Below are 21,598 nucleotides of genomic sequence, written 5' to 3' on the forward strand. Positions count from 1 at the left end.
TCACTGGAACTGGTTCTTTTCCGCAGATCGACGGGAAAGAAATGCGAAACCGCTCGTGCAGTTAGATTTAAGTGCATGTTAAACAATTCTGTGGATCTGATCAAAAGGCGTGCCTCGGAATGAGGTCACAGTTTTGGCACGTGAAACACAGGATTTGGGTTAGCTTTTTTTTAACTTTCGTGTTAGTAATGTGACAGTAATAGTACACACACGATAAATAGTACAGTCGAACTATTCTTTAACAGTACCACGCGAGCGTCGACTGGCCGGCCGGTTGGTGCATTCCGACGGCGTGAAGGGACGAGATCCAGCAAGAGATCAGCACCGTGCGAGCGTCGACTGGCCGGCCAATCGGTGCCTTCCGCCGGCGTGAAGCGACGAGATCCAGCATGAGATCAGCACCGTGCGAGCGTTGACTGGCCGGCCAATCGGTGCCTTCCGCCGGCGTGAAGCGACGAGATCCAGCAAGAGATCAGCACCGTGCGAGCGTTGACTGGCCGGCCAATCGGTGCCTTCCGCCGGCGTGAAGCGACGAGATCCAGCATGAGATCAGCACCGTGCGAGCGTCGACTGGCCGGCCGGTCGGTGCATTCCGACGGCGTGAAGCGACGAGATCCAGCATGAGATCAGCACCGTGCGAGCGTTGACTGGCCGGCCAATCGGTGCCTTCCGCCGGCGTGAAGCGACGAGATCCAGCATGAGATCAGCACCGTGCGAGCGTTGACTGGCCGGCCAATCGGTGCCTTCCGCCGGCGTGAAGCGACGAGATCCAGCAAGAGATCAGCACCGTGCGAGCGTTGACTGGCCGGCCAATCGGTGCCTTCCGCCGGCGTGAAGCGACGAGATCCAGCATGAGATCAGCACCGTGCGAGCGTCGACTGGCCGGCCGGTCGGTGCATTCCGACGGCGTGAAGCGACGAGATCCAGCATGAGATCAGCACCGTGCGAGCGTTGACTGGCCGGCCAATCGGTGCCTTCCGCCGGCGTGAAGCGACGAGATCCAGCATGAGATCAGCACCGTGCGATCGTCGACTGGCCGGCCAATCGGTGCCTTCCGCCGGCGTGAAGCGACGAGATCCAGCAAGAGATCAGCACCGTGCGAGCGTCGACTGGCCGGCCAATCGGTGCCTTCCGCCGGCGTGAAGCGACGAGATCCAGCAAGAGATCAGCACCGTGCGAGCGTCGACTGGCCGGCCAATCGGTGCCTTCCGCCGGCGTGAAGCGACGAGATCCAGCAAGAGATCAGCACCGTGCGAGCGTTGACTGGCCGGCCAATCGGTGCCTTCCGCCGGCGTGAAGCGACGAGATCCAGCATGAGATCAGCACCGTGCGAGCGTCGACTGGCCGGCCGGTCGGTGCATTCCGACGGCGTGAAGCGACGAGATCCAGCATGAGATCAGCACCGTGCGAGCGTTGACTGGCCGGCCAATCGGTGCCTTCCGCCGGCGTGAAGCGACGAGATCCAGCATGAGATCAGCACCGTGCGAGCGTTGACTGGCCGGCCAATCGGTGCCTTCCGCCGGCGTGAAGCGACGAGATCCAGCAAGAGATCAGCACCGTGCGAGCGTCGACTGGCCGGCCAATCGGTGCCTTCCGCCGGCGTGAAGCGACGAGATCCAGCAAGAGATCAGCACCGTGCGAGCGTCGACTGGCCGGCCAATCGGTGCCTTCCGCCGGCGTGAAGCGACGAGATCCAGCAAGAGATCAGCACCGTGCGAGCGTCGACTGGCCGGCCAATCGGTGCCTTCCGCCGGCGTGAAGCGACGAGATCCAGCAAGAGATCAGCACCGTGCGAGCGTCGACTTGCCGGCCAATCGGTGCCTTCCGCCGGCGTGAAGTGACGAGATCCAGCAAGAGATCAGCACCGTGCGAGCGTCGACTTGCCGGCCAATCGGTGCCTTCCGCCGGCGTGAAGCGATGAGATCCAGCAAGAGATCAGCACCATGCGAGCGTCGACTGGCCGGCCAGTCAGTGCCTTCGACGGCGTGAAACGACGAGATCCAGCAAGAGATCAGCACCGTGCGAGCGTCGACTGGCCGGCCAGTCAGTGCCTTCGACGGCGTGAAACGACGAGATCCAGCAAGAGATCAGCACCGTGCGAGCGTCGACTGGCCGGCCAATCGGTGCCTTCCGCCGGCGTGAAGCGACGAGATCCAGCAAGAGATCAGCACCGTGCGAGCGTCGACTGGCCGGCCAATCGGTGCCTTCCGCCGGCGTGAAGCGACGAGATCCAGCAAGAGATCAGCACCGTGCGAGCGTCGACTGGCCGGCCAATCGGTGCCTTCCGCCGGCGTGAAGCGACGAGATCCAGCAAGAGATCAGCACCGTGCGAGCGTCGACTGGCCGGCCAATCGGTGCCTTCCGCCGGCGTGAAGCGACGAGATCCAGCAAGAGATCAGCACCGTGCGAGCGTCGACTGGCCGGCCAATCGGTGCCTTCCGCCGGCGTGAAGCGACGAGATCCAGCAAGAGATCAGCACCGCGCGAGCGTATACTGGCCAGCCGGGCAGCGCCTTCTAACGGTCCTGACCGGCCAGCCAGTCGACGCTCGCGCTGTACTGCTGCAGTACTACTAAAGAATCGGTCTGCACGTAAATTGTAACGTTGAGATTAAAATGTTTTATACTTTGGCTCGCAAGGGCACAAGCAATATAGCAAAAGCGTTGGAATAAACCAGCCCAGTCACGCCAGGAGTGGGATTGGTCCAACTAGCATAACCATTCCGAGTCATTAATACATATGCAACAGAAGGCTACGTTAAAAATTTTAGCATGATAAACCTAATTTGTATGGGTGCGTGAACATTATTGTTAAGATAAATTCAAACAGCGCCAGAATCAAATCAAATATTTTTCATAAATGAGCAGCTGTTTTTACAATGACTATAATATTATGTTTACGTCCCAGTATTTATGAGCTTTGAAAATTGTGAAGCGTTCTTTATGAAAAACACAAATGGAGCCTTGGGAATAAACAAGCAGTGCATTTGGATAACACAGGACTCTTTAGACAGTGTGAATGATCACTGTGTAGCCAGTAGGGTCTGGCTTCCCGACCGATGTAGCTTGCTCCATTACATAAACTCATGTTTTATGCCTATGATACTATGTTCACAGGGATGAAATCTGTTGCACTCTGGTCTAATATTACACTTGATTGTGCACAGCCAAGATTTTTTAACATATTAGAAAAGAATTCGTATTTACTACGTGACTAGAGTTCAACGTGAAGATTGGAGCAAATATGACACTATTTGGATTTATTATTCAAAAGCGTCGAACATTTGTGCACCCCTATAAATTTCATACCAGAGCGGTGAGGGGTGAAATAATTTGCCTTTGCTCAGAGTAGCCAAAATATCTTGAAACGTAGCTGCATGTTAATATACAGAGCGGCTCTGTGTTTCAAATCATCAAGACCCTTTCGCTCTTCGGCAAACACTGGGCAGTCTAACGTGCAATGCCTTGCATCACCATGCATGTGACAGAATGAATATGCTTCTCTTGTGTAGACATGCTGGAGTGTTCATCACCAAGTGTTCGTCACTGTCTTCGTGTTCTCCTCGGGTAATCACGACACTCATGAAGTGGACACACATGCTAAATTGAAAAGTTGGCAGCCTGCCCTGCATCTTTTATTGCGTGAAGAAATTAAAGAAAAAGAAAAGAAAGCAGGATGTAACATCCCTTCAGGAGCAGGAAGCGTCGCCGTTCTGCTCCTCGTCATCGCTGCTGTGGTCTGGTTCGGACGACGCTTTAGCCACATAAGGCGCCCACCCGCACTGCAACAGCTGCGCCTGACACGGCATGGGGAACACAAAACAAATGTTAAAGGCATTTTCTCATGATGAAACGATGACAGACACTTTAACACTTTAACTGCCAAGCCCAAACTACACTCGCTCTAGCTGTTTGCACTAATACTGTAGAAGATAAGCCATACTCCTCTAGGCCACAGCTTCTTGTGCTTTCCTTGCCAGAGATGAGACGTGTTCGTCAACTCGGTTTGCGTCGTGCATTTGTGTGTCGGTGCTTGAACATGTTCTCCAATGCTTTCGAACTCTTTTGGTTAGCCTATGTCTAGATAATTTTGCACAAATCTTGCACAGGTGTGGAGCCGCTCTTTTTTTTTTTAATGAAAGATGTCTCTCATAAATTTCTCGGGTCACTATCAAAATGTTGCAGCTTTGCCCATAAGGTGAAGCACCGATTGTGATAGCAAATTATCAGACAGCTACACGAAAAAAGGATAGTAGTCTCACTGGCCGTATAAAGTCATAAACATTGTCTTTCTAACTAAATTAACCCATTAGCGCCTACTGTACTAGAACTAGTACACTTGGTTTCATATCCCTACGTCTTGAACAGCTGAGTATTTCCTTTCGGCTATTTCCATTCCTTGTACCCAGAGGGCACCCACAACACCGTGACACAGGGAAAATATACTGTTCAATTCATATCTAAAAATTTCGTGCTAATTCCAGCAAAAATGCGGACTCGTGATGAATTGTGATGTGTACTGGCTTTCAATTTATTTCTGCTCACCTGCTCTATATATTTGCGTTGTTCTTTTCAAAGTATTCAGTACATATGTTGAGCATGTTAGAAACTGTTGAATCTGTGGCTTCATTTCAAAGAACAAGACACGCATTGAAAATTTGGTTTACTTGATATAGTACCGGGGGCGTAAGCAGTTACAAATTGACACCTTTTTTTTTAGTTGTGTTCCAGCATAGGCACAGAGATTTCCTTCGAAGGAAGCCATTTTGTCGCTTGCGCAATGCTCTGGATGCATTTGAGAGGGCAACATAGAAGAGGACATTGATATTGTGATTGTGCAGCCAGAAGCAGCTCAAGATAAGGAAGAAGAAGAAAAGATAAGGACGAAGAGGAAAGTGATAACAACATAAATGCTTTCGCCGTGAACGAAATCTGTGGTTAGTGTAGGTTAGCAAAGCCTGCAACAACAGTCTGCCAAAATGGTTTCACTAAAGTATCGTTACTGAGAACACCTTAGTCGTACTGGCGTTGTTGGTGTTGCCTTTGCTGTGCCTTGTGGGTGTTGCTATATGTGTAGTGGAATGCTCATGATGGATGGTCACAGTCACTGCCCCGAAAAAAATCAGAAAACAGCTGCGATGCCCATTCTGTCATGCCTGAGCATCATGGTGATATGAGTAGCGCACAGGCTATTTGTGCCTCAAAAAAGGGTACTTCAAATATTTTATACAAGGAGGCAGGAGTGCAATGACAAGTACCTTGGCCATTTAAACTCCATTCGCCCAGTGTGCTAGATGTAGTACAGTATTGTAACTTACGAACCAATAAGTAAATATCAAAAATCTTTTGAAGACATTATAATTGTGTTATTCCTTTTTTTTCCAAACTCTGAGAAAAATCGCATGGACAGTTCCTCAAACTCATAATGGGTTAACCAGTTAGGTGCCACACTCACACAGGCAAACATGAACACGTCTCACTTGATGACTGCATATGCTGACTGTCAGAATACTCCTGTGAGGAACCATGGCAGCAGCAGTGAGTGAATTGCCCTTCTAGCTGCCTCTCACTTCAACGTGAACTAAGCACTAAGGGATGAGAACACAGCACGCACGAAGCCATCAGCCGTCGGCATGCCTGAACTCTGTACCCACTGCAGATCTCTTTCAAGATAGGGCCTGTGCGGCCACGTTCAGCCGTGCCAGTACTACAACACTATGCTATTTGTGTATACCAGTACAGGTTGGAAATTGTAAAACGAAGCTGCGTGCCCAGGCTGCGAAAATTTTTGGGTATTTCACAAATCTCGCTTACATAAACTTTTATAGGCAACTGTACACCTGACAGCCATGAATAATAGTGGACTAGCACCGCGCAAAGAGGCAACTGGTAAGGAGCACTGAAGAAGGAGTGAAAGCCTCTCGCTCCAGAGCAGGAGCCAGAAGGACAGCAATGAAGGCCTACCAACCCCCCTTCCCCTTCTCCTACCTGAAATGTGGCTGCACTTGATCAACACTGCCAAAACTGAGCGGTATTGTATACTATACAAGGGTGTGCAAACATTTACAATTTTAAATACAAATCAAATAGTACTTTCATTCTAAATAAAGGTATTGGATCAGAAAGTTCGACATCTGAATTCAAGTATATGATTAAAGCTAAATATATGGGCTCGCTGCAATTGTTGGTGCCTTGCTGCCATGGGAAAAGGGCCACGCCACGGAGGAAGGAAACTGAGGAGAGGCCCTGACGTCACTCTTTGTGAAGCGAAAGTGAAGCCGGAAGTTGGCGTTGCTCACGGCGTTGCTCCGCCTATCGGGCCAGCTCCCCTCTCTTGTTTACATTTCTCGCGAAACCACGCCGCGCTGTGCACAACCGTGCTGCTCGGAGCCACGCGCTCCGCAGCAATACTAAACAATCGTTAGCACGTTAGCATGATTCCGCCAAAGAAAGCAAAATTTCCCGCGGATATTCCTTCGTTCATTGCCATTGCCGTGGCGCGGTACATTGCCTACAGCGTTGCATGCGCGTTCATTTCACGAACTTTGGTCCTCGTGTCCCACCTGGCCACAGCAACATCCAGGAGAGCACGGTCCAGGTAACGCAGCGCAACAAAACACGGAGACCAACGCAAACCTGCCCGCACGGTGCCTTTGCCACAGTACGAAACCTACGGAGCAACACGTGTGAGCACGCAGAACAATAACAAAGCCACCATTGTGGCCCGAAAGGCGGGGCCGGTACAGCAAAGAAATAAAAAAAAACAGCAAAACAAAGGAGAACCTACTAGGTTATTTCCTTCACACTTTTCTCCTAGCGCGCAGAGGGGGTAGGGCCTCTCCTCAGTTTCCTTCCTCCATGGGCCATGCATATAGTCGATCAACCATTTCAAGTTCTCGCAGTAAGCCCCCAAAAGCTATGGTGACCTTTGACTTTTTGCTTATTTGGAAGCTGCTCTGTTGAATGGACGTCCCAACAGTGTTGTGTGTATTGAAGGAAAACATTCTTTTCTTTGTACTGCCTTTGTTCTCCAGGTTGCTTTTTATATTAAAACCAGGAAAATACTTGGTATTCAGTTTTATATATAAAATATCACTATTCAAACACTCCTTACATTACTGAATATCAAGTACCATTTTCGAAGTTGGAAGAGCACCAGGAAACAGTTTGGGTAGTAATAGATGTAATCAGATTGTAAGGGTGAAAATTGCTGCCCTGTTACACTCATAATTACTAAAAGGCTTTTACGCTCATAAACGAACAGTCAACATTACCTGATGCACCATCAAGGCGGGGGGGGGGGGGGGGGAGAGAGAGAGAGAGAGAGAGCACTTGTATCTGTTCCGCACAGCTGTACCTGAATACTGAGCAAGGACTCTGGCAAATGAATGTCGCCACGGATGAGGGCATTGACTTCTGCCAACCGCTCTGGTGGCTCAGGGGTGGCAACATAGAAGAGGTGCTCCGAGGGGTCAATGGCACGCACGAGACCTGCAATGAAAGACACTGCTGGCCTCTTCACTGAATTCACCTCTTGCATCTGCATTGAAGCTATGTACTGTATTTATTCGCGTATAACCCGCACCAAAATGTGAAAAAACGCGTTTAAAAAGTGGGGGTGCGGGTTATCTGCGAATTTTTTACTTGGGAGGGGGTCGGCTTCACCGCAATGTGCGGCGGCCTCCCCGTGCAGTCCGCCATCCCCATCGTCATCGACGCTTGTCAAGCCGATGAAGGGCCAACGAAAGGCCAGCATTGTTGAGCCTCGCGTTAGGCGCTGTTTAGTGTACTTACCCCAATTTGCACTGTTTGCCTGCTTTGTTTTGGCATCATGAGTGCGACTCGACGGCAGTGTTTCACAGCGAAAGAGAAGCTAAAGATTATAGCCGCTGCCGAAGAAATCGGCAACAGAGCTGCTGCAAGACAGCATGACGTCGACGAGTCGTGCATTCGCGACTGGAGGAAGAAAAAAGAGAGTCTCGAAGCAACGAACCGGGACAGGCGAGCGTTTCGGGGTCCGAAGACTGGCGCGTACCCCCACCTCGAGACGCAGCTTGCGAAGTTCATTGAGGAGCAGAGAAGTCGTGGCCACGCTGTTTCGACTGAGATGGCGCAAATGGAAGCCCTGAAGTTGGCCCGGGAATTGAACATTCCACGTGAGTTTCGTGCAAGCCGTGGATGGCTTCAGCGCTTCATGCGAAGACATGGATTTTCTATGCGGCGGCGAACAACCATGTGCCAGCGGCTTCCTGAAGCCTACGAGGAAAAGTTGTTGAACTTTCAACGATATGTGATCGCACTTCGGAAGGAGCACAGCTATTTGCTGTCTCAGGTAGGAAATGCTGATCAAACACCTGTGTACTTTGAGATGCCGATGGACACGACCATGGAAAAAAAGGGCTCCAAATCAGTCAGCGTGCTGACCGGCGGAAATGCCAAGCTGCGCTGCACAGTCATGCTATGCGCTTTGGCTGACGACACGAAACTGCGCCCGTATGTCATTTTCAAAAGCAAGACGCTACCTAGCATTCCACTGCCCCCAGGAATCGTTGTGCGTGCGGAAGAAAATTCGTGGATGAACAGTGGCCTAGTCGGTGACTGGCTTCGAGTAATCTGGGAGCGAAGACCAGGTGCCTTGCTGGCACGCCGGTCAATGCTCGTACTAGATTCCTTCAGAGGCCACTGCACTGATGCGGTGAAGGCTCGCCTTGCCGAGACCAGCACCGACCTCGTCATAATACCTGGCGGCATGACATCCATGCTACAGCCACTCGACGTGTGCCTGAACAAGCCGTTCAAGGCACACGTGAAGCGGCTGTATGCCCAGTGGATGGCCGACGGCATTTACGCCCTCACACCGACGGGACGCGTGCGAAGGCCTGATATTCCATTGCTGTGCCAGTGGATCGTGGATGCGTGGAAAGCGATACCGGCCGATTTGGTGCGCAAAAGCTTTAAAAAATGTGCGATCAGTAATAGTTTGGATGGTTCCGAGGACGACTACGTCTTTGAGAGTGGCGATGAAGCCTCGGATGGCAGTAGTGAGAGCGGCGACGATTAAGAATCGGATAACCAGTGACGTGGTGGCGGTCGTTTGAATAAATGTTCTTAAAACGAAATGATCACTGAGTGTGAGTTGCATCTTTCTAGCGCTCATTTTTTTTTTTTTCAGGTAAACGTGCGGGTTATACGCGAGTTTTTTTTTTTTTTTTCGCCGAGTTCAAAGTTAGGGGTGCGGGTTATACGCAGGGGCGGGTTATACGCGGGTAAATACGGTATGTTCAACTTTGTTTTGACGGAAAGCTTACCTGGAGAGCCCACAAGTTTGTACAAAAGTTGATAGACTGAACAATTGGTTCTACTACAGAGCTACTACAACAATGTATAAACGACACTAACAGCTGCAGTTGAGATTATAATTTAAGCCATCTCTAGCCCTTCAACAGCTGAAAGAAGTACCGACACAAAATTTTCTATCCCACTTTTCTTTTCTTTGCTTGAACAGATAGCTGTCAACCCCATACCTACAATGTCATGCCAGAATTGCCTGAGCATGCAACAAATCACCAATTATATCCTTTTTTAAGGTGAATACTTCAAAATGCACATGGAATGTGGCGACTTGGCACAGGGTTTGTGTACCAGTTATTTTGGCAAATCTTGAAAATTGGAGTTAGTGGTCACAAACCGGTGACACACATGCCAGCCAGGCTGGTCCTGTGGTTGCTAGCCACACAATGACCGTGTGTCGCCAAGAAAGCTGACTGCATGCTGCATAAACCATTCTTTTCTCTTTTACTGAGCATTTCTCCGCATTCCACATGGGATAACAAGTTTGGTTCCCTGTTGTCGCTTCTGGCAGAACGCACAGTACTTTTTTTCATCCTGGAGAATTCAGTTCAAGTGGATACGTCTTGCAAGCTCACCTGGTTATAATTTAGAAAATGCAATATGTGCCGTAACGTAATTAATTAGGAAGTCCATTAGTACATTTTTGTTAATTACTTTAACATGTGTTTAGATTCTTTATGCTAGTAATGTCCGCTTCTTCGAATAATATCGCTCAAGGTCGAGAACTATGCTATCTGCCATAGGCAATTTATAAAAATCCCATATAACTTAAAAATTATCCCCCTGTATGTTGTTCAATTGTGTGGTGTGGTTCCTGTGGTGCTCCTGAAACCTCTGGATGGCAAGTACGAGAGTACTTTTCATTCCCGAGGGTACTGGCAGTTATGGCACACCACAGGAACTCTCTAAAAAAGCCTGTAGTCAGCATGGTGGTCGCATGCAATGCAGCCCTTATAGTTTTGACAAAGAGCGTACAACCATGAGCAAAATATATGGACCAGAGTCCCGCAAAAAAAACTGAATTTATTTTTTAATTTAGAGCTCCAAATAGAATTTGATGAGTGCATTGGACTGCAATCCTCACTTTACATTCACAGGCAAAGAAGAAAATCGCCTTTATCACAGAATCCCTGGTCCGTATAGCTTTGCACAAGGGAGTACATTAGTACATGAGACACATGAAATACAAATAAATTTTTCTATTTCCTTTTAGAGTGCAGCTGTCAGGCACTCATTCCTGCGTTGAGCGTCGGTGTCCCTTGGCATAACTGAGCAAAAAAGCACAGTGAATGCTGAAAGAGCGAATAAGGAGTGCTGCGGGGGATGAAAGTGGAGGAGGAGGGTGCAGCGGAGCCATAAGGCTGAAAGTGAAGGAGGAGAGTATGGTGAAAGCGTGACAAGAAAAGCGTACTGCTGCGCAAGGTGGGCTCTGTGGCTACGCGATGGAGCCAGATTAGAGTGTGCCGTCTGTTCACGAATGACGTATACGGAAATAAAGCGCTGCATGAGCATGAGTCTGTCTGTGGCGGGTGCTGTAAATCGTGCCCACATGTCACCTTCGTGCTGCCTCTCGCGATCTCCTGATTAGCGAGGCGGTCGTGCCACACTTAGCTCCATTTGCAACATGCTGCCTGAGACAGATTGTCCGTGCCAGCCAATATATGGCGAAATAAATATATGTATAGAGCTGTGCTTGAATTTCGCAGTAGAAAGTATCATAATTGTTGGTGAACTTTTCTTCCTGCGAATGTTCCACTGAAATAATTGGCTAATCTGCAAAGGAGCTGCTTAGGAGACACTTCCAGAGTGAGAAAGAGATAATTTAATTACAGCAAATGAAAGAGACTGACTTGCACTATAATTTCTTCGGGCCTGCTAATCTAAATGCACTACAAAATGCACTATTCATTAAAACCACATTTTTGCTTTCAAGTCGAGCCCGATATCTGCTAGACCTTGTGGCAAATTCACTTGGTAACATTGTAGGAACTCGATGATGGCCACCATTACTTTAACGAACCAGTGCCAAGGGCTTCCTGTTAAGGGGGTATGGTAGGGTGCATGAACTATCTTGGTTTCAGCTTTATATCTGAACAACTGTTCTATATATTAGCGTGAAATTCTGCACGCTCAATATCAATAGTGTTGGCTTTAATTGGTGTAATTTTTTACTGCAGGCCTTTTTTATTTTTTGTGTATTTGAGAACCAAACTTTAAGCTATGATGTAAAATAAAATGTACCTTTCCTCAGAAACAAAAAACAGCATGACCGTGAAATTTCGCACAATAATTCTGTATAATAGTGGGTTTAACTGGAACCTTTAAAAAATGCTTTGCTACATTTACGTCACAAGAAAAAAAATATTGCCGTCACACGTCTCGTACTGTGGAGGGTCTTTCTAATAATCTTTTCTTTTTTTTTAGTTATAGCCGAGTGATTTTTTCACACATTTAGGTTCAGATTACTTGCAAGGGATGTGAGTATATTCTCGGAAAATCTCAGCGTAATGGGCTGTATAGTTTTCCAGAAAAGGTACATCAAGTTCCGAGAATATTGAAAAAAGTGATGTTGAGAAAAACGTATTTTTATGTTTGCAGCTTCACTACAACCGTTCAACATGCACCAGCAGAGTACAGAAACTTTCTGGCTTTTTTGGTGTCTTCCCCAAAGCCTTTCTTCATGTTTACGTAAACGTAAACATGAAGTAAACATAATTACGTAAACACTGAAAAAATAACGGAATACAACATGTAAACAAACCCTCGCGTCTGTCACGTTTAAATACCAGGCGGCGCGCTTTTTGGCGCCATTTTTAAATGGCTTAGAGCGCTCCTACGCGCTCGCCGCTGAACTGTTTTGCTCCCCACAGTGTGTATTATTTTTTATTGATGAAATCAAAAAATCAGTTTTTTGGTCGATTTGCCCTACTATACCCCCTTAAATGAAAAACTTCGACACCCATCTTACAAATTCATTTGGTCATCGTGCAGTCGGTGAAAAAAGACTCACCATATCCAAGGCACTCGTATGGGCCACAGCTATCGATAAACCTCGGGTAAGAGGGGTTCTCCGTTTCCAGGAGCTGTCAAGGCATGTGGAAAGAAAAAGAAAAGATATAAAAATGATACTGGCAGGTACTTCTACTACAAACAGCAGTTACAGGCTAAGTTGTTCATTATGTTTGTTCATTCATTACTCTTTTATTCAGGAGTGCTGTAATGATAAAAAACATGTCACCAAGCAGGTACTATACCTGGAATCGAACCAACAATTATGCGGTTTCAAGTCGAGTGCTCTAACTCATATGCAAAGTTTGCAGACAAGCTAAAATTCACTAATGTTTGGATTCGAGTGCCAACAGTTTTTCATTGAGCTAGTCTCATGCACCGCACCACAACATTGCTAGACATGCAGTGCTTGAAACGTTGGTGCCCATGCACTGTGGTGTGTTCTTTGTTTCGTAGACACTCCCATTGTGCTGTATGTGTACTATCTGCAAGATTTGAAGGAGTGTGAAGCAAATGCATGAAAAATGTGCCAGAAGCAATAACTCAGTCAAAGTCATCTTGTAGAAGGCTTACAAAACCAGCAATGTCTTGTTTTTCCTATTTGCCAATGAAATTGCAGACTGCGTGTTTGTGCAGCTGTGCGCAAGTAGCATGTTTTATAAAATTGCGGGGTAGTGTTCTAGCACTGTCCAGGAGTCTACAAAAGTTCCTCACATGACACAGTAGTTCTCTCAACGTTTTCTAGGAAAATTGGAGGATCATCAAGATTATGTCAGAGTCTTAAATGTATTGAGGATTCCAGGGCTCCAGGGGTTGGGATCAAAGACGAGTCATTGTCAATCTTGTCATCATTGCTGCTGATGTTGTTGCTGCCATCTGTAACCACAATGATTGCTTCCTCAGAAACCTCTTTGCAGAACCAGGCAGCACTATCTCCATTAAGAAATTCCGCCATCGAAGCAACACCTGTGTCACCGTCAGTAGCGACAAGCTCGCAGAGCTTGGTAATGTCAGCGGTTTCCACTGTCGTGGTTTTACTACCATGGGGGGGTTTCGTCTTGGTGCACAAAGCCCACTTTTCTGAAACAGTTGTTTATGGTGGAAAAGGGTCCCTAACTCTCTTTCTGTTGATTGGCGTCGCCATTGGTTCCAGCCTTCATGATCGTGGCACTCCCAGTTTTCAGAATTGTCAATATCGTCAACTGTGAATCTTTGAGTCCGATACTTTGAGCCTTGCAAAACTTGCAGCTTCATCTTAAGCGACACAGCTTTGCATTTTGTTGGCACCATCTTCTACAAACTGGGCTGTCTGTCTGCTTCTTCGGTGCTACTTCCACAGAGCATTTCTGCACTCGCGGAGAGCGAGATTTTAGAAAGGGCGAGTGCCAGCTATTGCTTCGCTTTTTTTTTATTCTCTCTTCTCTGGACACGTATAAAGGACGATAGGGGGCGACGCACAATGTGGACATGAAGCAGCTGCCACCATCTTGTGGCGCACTGTGGTAACTCACAACAGTCTCCGTGGCTTCACAATTGGTGCGCAGGCAGGATGCGCAGCATGGTAATGGCAGGAGCTATGAACTTGCATAGGCAAACTTTTGCCCCATCTTGGCATCGTTCGTCACTTAGTAACGCAAATTTCAAGCTCAGTCTGCATGGAAAACGCCGTCTATAAGGCAAAATTTTCATCACTGTATCCGACATGCAGTCAATGCATATCATTATATATGTTTATTTTTGTCATAGCTCTAATACTCTTAAAGGGCCCCTCACCAGGCCCCATAGCAAATTTCGGTTATACGCTGGAAGTTGTTACGTGTCCTCTAGGGAGCAGTCCATCACAAAAAGTTTTCAAATCAGCTCATTAATAGCCGAGATAGAAATATTTCAATGCCGCGAACCCATGATTTCAGCAGGTGGGCTTCACTGCCGTCTAGCCTTCGCAAGCAAATTCGTTCCCTGCGTTCTCCCATACCAGACCTCGAGGATTGCGTGACGCATATGTCACAGGCCCCACCTTCATTTTTTTCTCCTCACTTCTTCTTTTTTTTCCAGCATTGCCGTTGACAGCGTCGTGCACGAGTTGTTGTCTCGTTCGCATAGCGCACAATTTTGCGCGCTGTGCACAAGGAAACATGACTAGCCATATAATTCAGCGCTACATGAATACTGAGGCAGAACAAGCGGATTGTAGAGCAGGATCATGTACTGGAGCACGGTAGAGAATGGCGTAGTTTCGGTACCTACGCACGTGACCACACGACTGTGGGAACAAGCAGACGAAGTGGAAGAACATCTCTCTTGCTTCGGTGCAAAGTGAAACAAAACAACACTTGTTTCAGGTCACTCAAGACTGGATTGGGTGCCTAAGTTGGAGGGTCGTACAGAGCTAACGGCAGTGCAAAAGTGACATGACGCACAAGTTTCAGCGGGGAGACCTGTATGCTCACTCACCTTGTCAGTGGGGACGACACACAGGGCCACGATACTGCCACGGAGTGAGTACAGCAGATCCTTCTTGGGAACGGAGTTGTCGCAATCATGTACAGCCATCGCACACCATGGGACTCTGTGCCAACACATGCAAGTGCCACATGAAGGATTAGGAACACAGACCCAGCCGTCAGCACAAGCCATGCAAATTTGCCCCTGCGGCTAACGCATCGTTAAAGAAGACACCACTGCTTGACATTGACGCTTTCTCAGCCTGCACACTGGCAAGAAAGATGATGCCTGGTCATAAGCCAGGGCCCCCACGTTAATTAAACCAGTTCAATTTCAGTACTGTTCGGGTTGGTTGTCACTGACTATAACTACAGACGAATTGGGTGACTGCAGACGTGAACCTGCATCTATGGCCATCGCTGCTGCCCAGAGAAGGGTACGGCTAACTTTTGGGACAACTGATCTGAGGAGACTAACCCCCCCCCCTCCGAAAAAAAAAAAAAATATCCAAGTAAATAAATCAAATGTATTTAAGAAAAAATAAGAAAAAATAAAAATACGAAAATTAGAACAACCCAGTTAAGAGAAGCTTAGACATTGTGGAGGGCAACCTATCGCTTGTTGCTTTGCAAGTATGTGGCTAGCCAAAAAAATGTTACTCATCCTCCAGAAGCTGGCACGAGTTCCAGTGGTTATCATGATCAAGTAACAATATGGCAGCAACTAGGCCGCCTGCTTCAATCTGAAATGGTTCTCGCTACTTGTTCATGTCAACAAGAAATAAGTGATAAAATCAGCTTTCGATCAGTCTTATCTCCTATTGAGGGCAAAGCATGGATGATATTCTGTCACTACTCTTGAGATCAATTGTTTATCTTGGCTCTCTTGGGCCTAGGACACCACGGAGAGCTATGAAAGTTCTTGATTTATACTTACCAGATGGCACCACAACATTTAAGGCTGGCAACATGGACTGTTTCTTCATTGGTGAAGACAGCATATTAAAGTTAGATCTAGCACGCACTGGTCAAAAGATTGGCTTTGCAATTGCAAACACTTGTTTGAAATTTTTTTTATGGGTGTACAATAGTACTTGATGAGAAGGCAACAACAAAAATCTGTCACAACTTCACACTGTTCCGTCCATGTGGTTGCCTCACACTGATTGCAACAGTGCAACAGGCATGCCTGTCGTGTCACTTGTTGCTTGAATATTACCTGCACTTGAGCACCTCTTTAAGATGTGACATGGATGCTTTACTTCCTCTGCTAAATTTTTATCTCTTCCTATTGAGCAAATGCCTAATAAAGTTTTCAAAGAATGCTGTACAAGTCTAAACTGATATGCGCTCCCTTACCTGGCCAGCCATTAAGCTCAACAGCACTTTCAGCCATGTGCACATTTTTATTATTTTGGTAAATAAACAAACATACAAGCAGTGTGCATCAAACTGGGTTCTCTGTAGCAATGCACTTTTGTCATCTGTACCTGAGCCCCCCCCCCGAACTGCACTAAGATTCAAAATAGTTGGAGGACTGATCGTGAAACGAAATACAGTAAGAGGATTAGCCCACATTCACAAAACGTCCCTTACTTAACAGGGTTTCCTCACTGTCTATTACTAGAGCACCAATCATGCATGATGGTGATCAACATGATAAGACCATTGCAATGACCAATCATTGTTGGCACTTAATGAAGTTTCGTGAGTATGGGCCTTGAGGAGCTCCCTTTGATTGCTCCATTACAATAACTATACAGTACACCTCTGTTAATTCGACTCCAGTTAATATAATACTTCGGTTATACCGATCCCAACCAAAGGTCCTGGTCAGCACCCATGCATTTCTATGGGCCCATCCTTTCGTTATTTCAATACAAAAATTGGCCTTTGCCAGATAATTCGAACTTGACAAGTCAGCGTGCATGCGCCTGGCCCCTATGGTGACCCCAATAGCGACCCCTTCAGTGGCAGTGTCCGTCTCGGCAGAGGTTAGGGGAAAGAAAACGTGTTGAACACATGTTAAAAAAAAAAAAAAACTCAATTCGAAAACAACTATTCTCGGCCTCGGAGCTCACCGTGTCTGATTACAGTATTTATCCTATATCTTATTTTTCCAGAAAAATTAAGATGCAAATTGCCAGCGTGATGCAATCGGATAGAAAACCAAAACCGTCTTCACGGCATTTGTATGCTTTACCGCGTAGCATAAACGTATTCCGGCAAAGCTGATCTTACAAAACTGTGTTGCGTAGCTGACTTTAGGAAATCATCCACCATTGAGCAAAAAATATTAGAAGTAGCCATTCTTGTTGCTAAAAAATCTGGAACACGTTAGATTTCTGCTTTGTTTAGGAGCTTTAATAGTCACTTATATGTTGGTTTTCAACAGTGGACACATAGAAAGCGGGCACACATTTGACTCAGGGGCGAGCTAGACTTCGGCAAATACTGCCAAATGAATGAGCAGCGTGTTTTCGCATTTATTTCTGCATCTTGTTTAATTCGACCCATCAGTTAAATCGATCAGTTTCATCAGTCCCATTGGGGTCGAATTATTGGAAATCAACTCAACTTTCTTGAAAATAAACAACAAAAAGACAAAGCTTGCAATGTTTCAAGACCTGCAAGAGCGCCGAAACTTCATAACTATTTCTTTCTTTTTGTTGCCTGTGGAAAGTGTTTGTTTATCCCCAAGAAAATGTATGTCCCTTGACAGACAATGTTTTGTCAAACCCTGGATTAAATAACTATATTTCTATGGACGAGGAAAAAGGGAGTTAACCGATGGGCCCAATTTTTATTAATCATATCGTGAGAAGCCAACAAACAAGGACACCAAGGAAAACATACGGGCAATTACTTGTACTTACTAATTGAATTAAAGGAACGATAAATTAATGGCAATGAAAGTGGAAGTAAAAAAGCTTGCCGCAGGTGGGGAACGATCCCCCGTCTTCACATTACGACGCAAATCGAGCATCGCACGCGTAATGTGAAGACGTGGGATCGTTCCCCACCTGCGGCAAGTTGTTTTTTCCTTCACTTTCATTGCCATTACTTTATAATTTCTTGAATTCAATTAGTAAGTACAAGTAATTTCCCTTATGTTTTCCTTGGTATCTGTTTGTTGGCTTTTCATGATATATTTCTATGGGTGTCGCAGAATAGAAGTTAGCCCCAATGTGTGTCTTGCCGCTGGCTCAAAATTTATGGGGTACAAAGACAGGTGCACTTTGTGGTTGAAAACTGCGCTTATGAAATTCCAGAAGAGCTAGCATAGTATGAACACTTGACGCAAGAAGTTCTACCGGGGTGCCATAGGTCAGCGCAGGCTCATGCACGCTGAATAGATCGCAGCAAACAGAAGACGAGGAAGGATGAGACAAAGCAAAGTACTCCGCTTGCACTGTTCTATTCAGCAGAGTTACCAACATGCCCATTCCAGACTAGCCAAGCGTAGAAATTAAAAAACATTACAGTGGAAGCCAAAAAACATGAAATTCCTCGAAAAATGGTAAATGTTATTTGATTATTCAATATGTTTATTGTTTATTTAAAGATATGCAGACTTTGTTCTATAAAAATGCTGTGAACAGGCACTTTGCTTTATATATTCGCAGCAACAATGATCTGTGCCACAAACAAGCAGGAATGTTAATGAAGTTTATTAATGCAATATTCACGTAACTGCTGTCGAAGGTTCTGTTGCCATTATACATTGATTCTATCAGATGATGTTGCTGCCGCATGGGTACAGCCGTTGAATTAAAGGGTCTCAAAAATTGGTCCATAAAAAGTTCACTCAGCAATTGCGTCTTCCTTTCTTTGTGTTTTAAAGTTGGTTGTGCTTGAACTATAAACAAGTAAAAAATCGTAATATATTTGCTTCAATGGGATGATTGTAAACAAAGAATAGAAATCAGGAATTATGCGATAAAATCATAAAATATGGCAGGTGTGCGGTTCATATATTTACTCAGACGTACGCACCTGAGTGGTGTGTTGTTCCACAGCCAGTAAGGTGTCTCAGGCAGCTGGGCACTGTTGCCGTTGCCCTGCCGTCCCAGGTACGCAAGGACCATGGCCTCTCGCTTGGCACGTGCCCAAGACCTGCACCAGGTTATAGGGGAACAAGGGATCGGGAAGCCGCTCGATGGGTATTCATTTCACCAGGCCACCAAGTTTGGGAACTGCACTGGTGATCTGTTTAATGGATGGATGTCGCAGCTGCCGAGCTGGCATTGTGGGCATAGAACTGTCAAGGCCATGGAGCAAAAGATAGACAGGTTTGTCTGGCAAAATGTTAGTTTATTTCTGTAGAAAGGATTACACGTGGCAAGAGCATTTGAAGAAGAGGAAAAGAGGACCGAGAATTAGAGAACTGCACAGGCCGGGCTATCTGAAGCGTTTTATGGCGCGAGTCCGGCTCTGGCTCGGGCTTGAAGCCACGGGCCCGGGGCGGACTCGGGCTTGAAACCACGGGCCCGGGACGGACACAGGCCCACTCATTAAAGGGCATATGTCAGGCCTTTGACCACACTCGAATGCTATGCACTGCATGGTCCAAGGTATTCTGTGCCAAGCTGAAGTGACATGTGGAAAGAGTCTTAGTATACTCCAGCAAAGAAAATAGAAAAGCAAGTGAAGTTCTCATCTTATTTCCACAAAGACGAACGTTGTTTCCGCATAAGGAAAAATAAGGGGACGCATGCCACACATGGTGTAGTTATGCTAGACTGGCGCAGTCAGCTTGAGCAGTGGTGTAGTCAGCATAAACGGTGGCGTTCGGTGCACCTAGGAGCTGCTGGTGCAGAAATAGATGTCCTATCTCACGCCAAAGCCGCTAGGGCAGAGTGCATCGTGCAATAGCTCAACTGGCTGGCAGCATTCTGGCCTACAGTTTGGGTGCACTGAAACGAGCGTGCCAAGTTTGCACCTTTGCCAAACCCAAAATTGCTGATTCGCCACGCACATGAGCAGATGTGTCGTGGCAATTTCTGATCACCGCACTGCTGTAGGCTACATTCAATAAGCTGAACTATACAGGAGGGGCAAATTTCAGGTGATTGTGGCATCACTGGCGTGCTGTATCCATCTTCGCCGCCTGCTACGTAGCACATTGGAGACGATGAACCATATCGGCATCAAGTGATGGATGCTGCGCTCCAAACTTGCGTTGAAAGGTTTCCTCGCATTATGAGCTTTGACCATGATGGCAACGCATCTTGAAGGTTTGCAATTCGGGAAGCAGACAACCTGTTCCAGTCAGATGTTGGCACATGGGCCGGCTCACCACGCGCCTGGAGCAGTACACTCTACCTGGAGTCACGTCACCCACAGAGACCAATCAGAGCACGCAGTTCTCCTCAGTGAGCCGCAGCAAGTTCAGCGAACGTGCTCTCTGTGGCAGACCGCAGTGGCCATGGTATCTACGCAACGTAGCAGGCATAGCTACACGCAACTGTAGTGACTAACTGAAGTGTGTATGACAGGGTTGGAGTATGCACTTGGGCTCCTGTGCTACAGTCTGGCTGCGCTACGTAGTGCAGACTGGCTTTTTCTGCATCAACCTAACTGACGGATAGTAGCCAAGTCCAAATTGCACATTTGGAACGTTAGCAATAGCACACTACGAAGCGATATTTTCCGTGTCTGGCCAGGAAGGAGCGAGCACAAGCTGGCAAGCATATATATGACCTTAAGTTTCACATGGTTAGAGGTTGTTGAGTGTTCAACACTAATAGAAATTAGCAAGTCCTGACGGCTAAAACAACAATAAGCATTGTTGCTAGAGTTTCATTCCTACTTGTGGGGATGCGGTCGAGCGTGAGCAGACGATAGTTGGCTTCTTCCAGATGTAATTCTTATCAAAATTCAAAACGCAGATTTTCGCTTACATCAGCATGTTTAGTAAACTGTCAGTAACTACACACAGTAACAGCAGGAAGAAGCACACTGATCCAAAGACGCTTCTTCATTGACGTCAACTATTGGCCAATGGCAACGCTCTATGGGAGTCTGCCCACTGACATCTAGGGGCATCCATCAGCAGCCCTGAAAGGGTGAGGAGAAGGCCTCTGCTGGAAAGAGTGTATGAGAGAAAGGTCACCTCGCACTCTGCTTGTGAGCCCCACACACCACACATGAGTGTGAAATTTGGCTGACATGTTCACAGCAACATATACTATCTGTGGAATGTGTTTTTTCACCAAGCCAAAAGGGTGGTTTGGGGCCACTTCAAAAATGGGAAGAACTGCAGCTTTAAATGCACTGCAGAACATGCTGATTGCATTATGTGCCTTGCATTTCTCCTCTAGACTGCTGTCTCATTCTGAAGCAGTGCATGAAGTTTCCACCACAAATGACCGCTCACTAAACCGGAGTGGATTATGATCTTCACATGGTGCATATAGCAAATAATAATCAATCCTGTTGAATTACGCACCTTCCCCTGTAGGTGGTACCAGGCAACACATGGCATGAGAGATCTTCCAGGGGCCAGAGGCAGTCAGTGGCGCTGCGTGACGTCATCCAGCCACAAGCCGATCGCAGCAGTGTGTCGTCCAGTGGTGGAAGAGGAACGTCGCTGTTCTCTTTCTCAACGACCAGCTGCACCAGGTCCGTCGGACGCAGCCACCGGATCGTATCCACCAGAAGCGAGAGGCCCAGTCCTGCATGATCACGTAGTTCTCAAAGTGTGTTCCAAGTCTCCGCGAAAATAATTGTAGGCAACCACACTGGCATCTCAAACTAGAGAGGCATTGTCTTTGCAAGACATTAAAGACAAATA

At 46.9% G+C, this 21,598-nt stretch overlaps 1 protein-coding gene across 5 annotated transcripts in view; it reads right to left on the reverse strand.

The window, feature by feature from the left end:
- Positions 1-3,599: 3,599 nt before the first annotated feature.
- The window catches only part of LOC135921201 (uncharacterized), a 58,046-nt gene continuing 40,047 nt past the window's right edge, over positions 3,600-21,598 (reverse strand). For all 5 annotated transcript variants that reach the window (XM_065455518.2, XM_065455515.2, XM_065455517.1 and 2 more), the window contains exons 10-15: positions 21,254-21,479; positions 18,799-18,918; positions 14,813-14,927; positions 12,360-12,432; positions 7,356-7,489; positions 3,600-3,795 (exon numbers count right to left, since the gene is read on the reverse strand). In XM_065455518.2, the coding sequence (XP_065311590.1) occupies positions 3,688-3,795; positions 7,356-7,489; positions 12,360-12,432; positions 14,813-14,927; positions 18,799-18,918; positions 21,254-21,479 (776 nt within the window). In that variant the 3' untranslated portion in view covers positions 3,600-3,687. The remainder of the gene's footprint in view (positions 3,796-7,355; positions 7,490-12,359; positions 12,433-14,812; positions 14,928-18,798; positions 18,919-21,253; positions 21,480-21,598) is intronic.

The sequence above is a fragment of the Dermacentor albipictus genome, chromosome 5 (assembly GCF_038994185.2).
Source record: "Dermacentor albipictus isolate Rhodes 1998 colony chromosome 5, USDA_Dalb.pri_finalv2, whole genome shotgun sequence".
NCBI lineage: Eukaryota > Metazoa > Arthropoda > Arachnida > Ixodida > Ixodidae > Dermacentor > Dermacentor albipictus.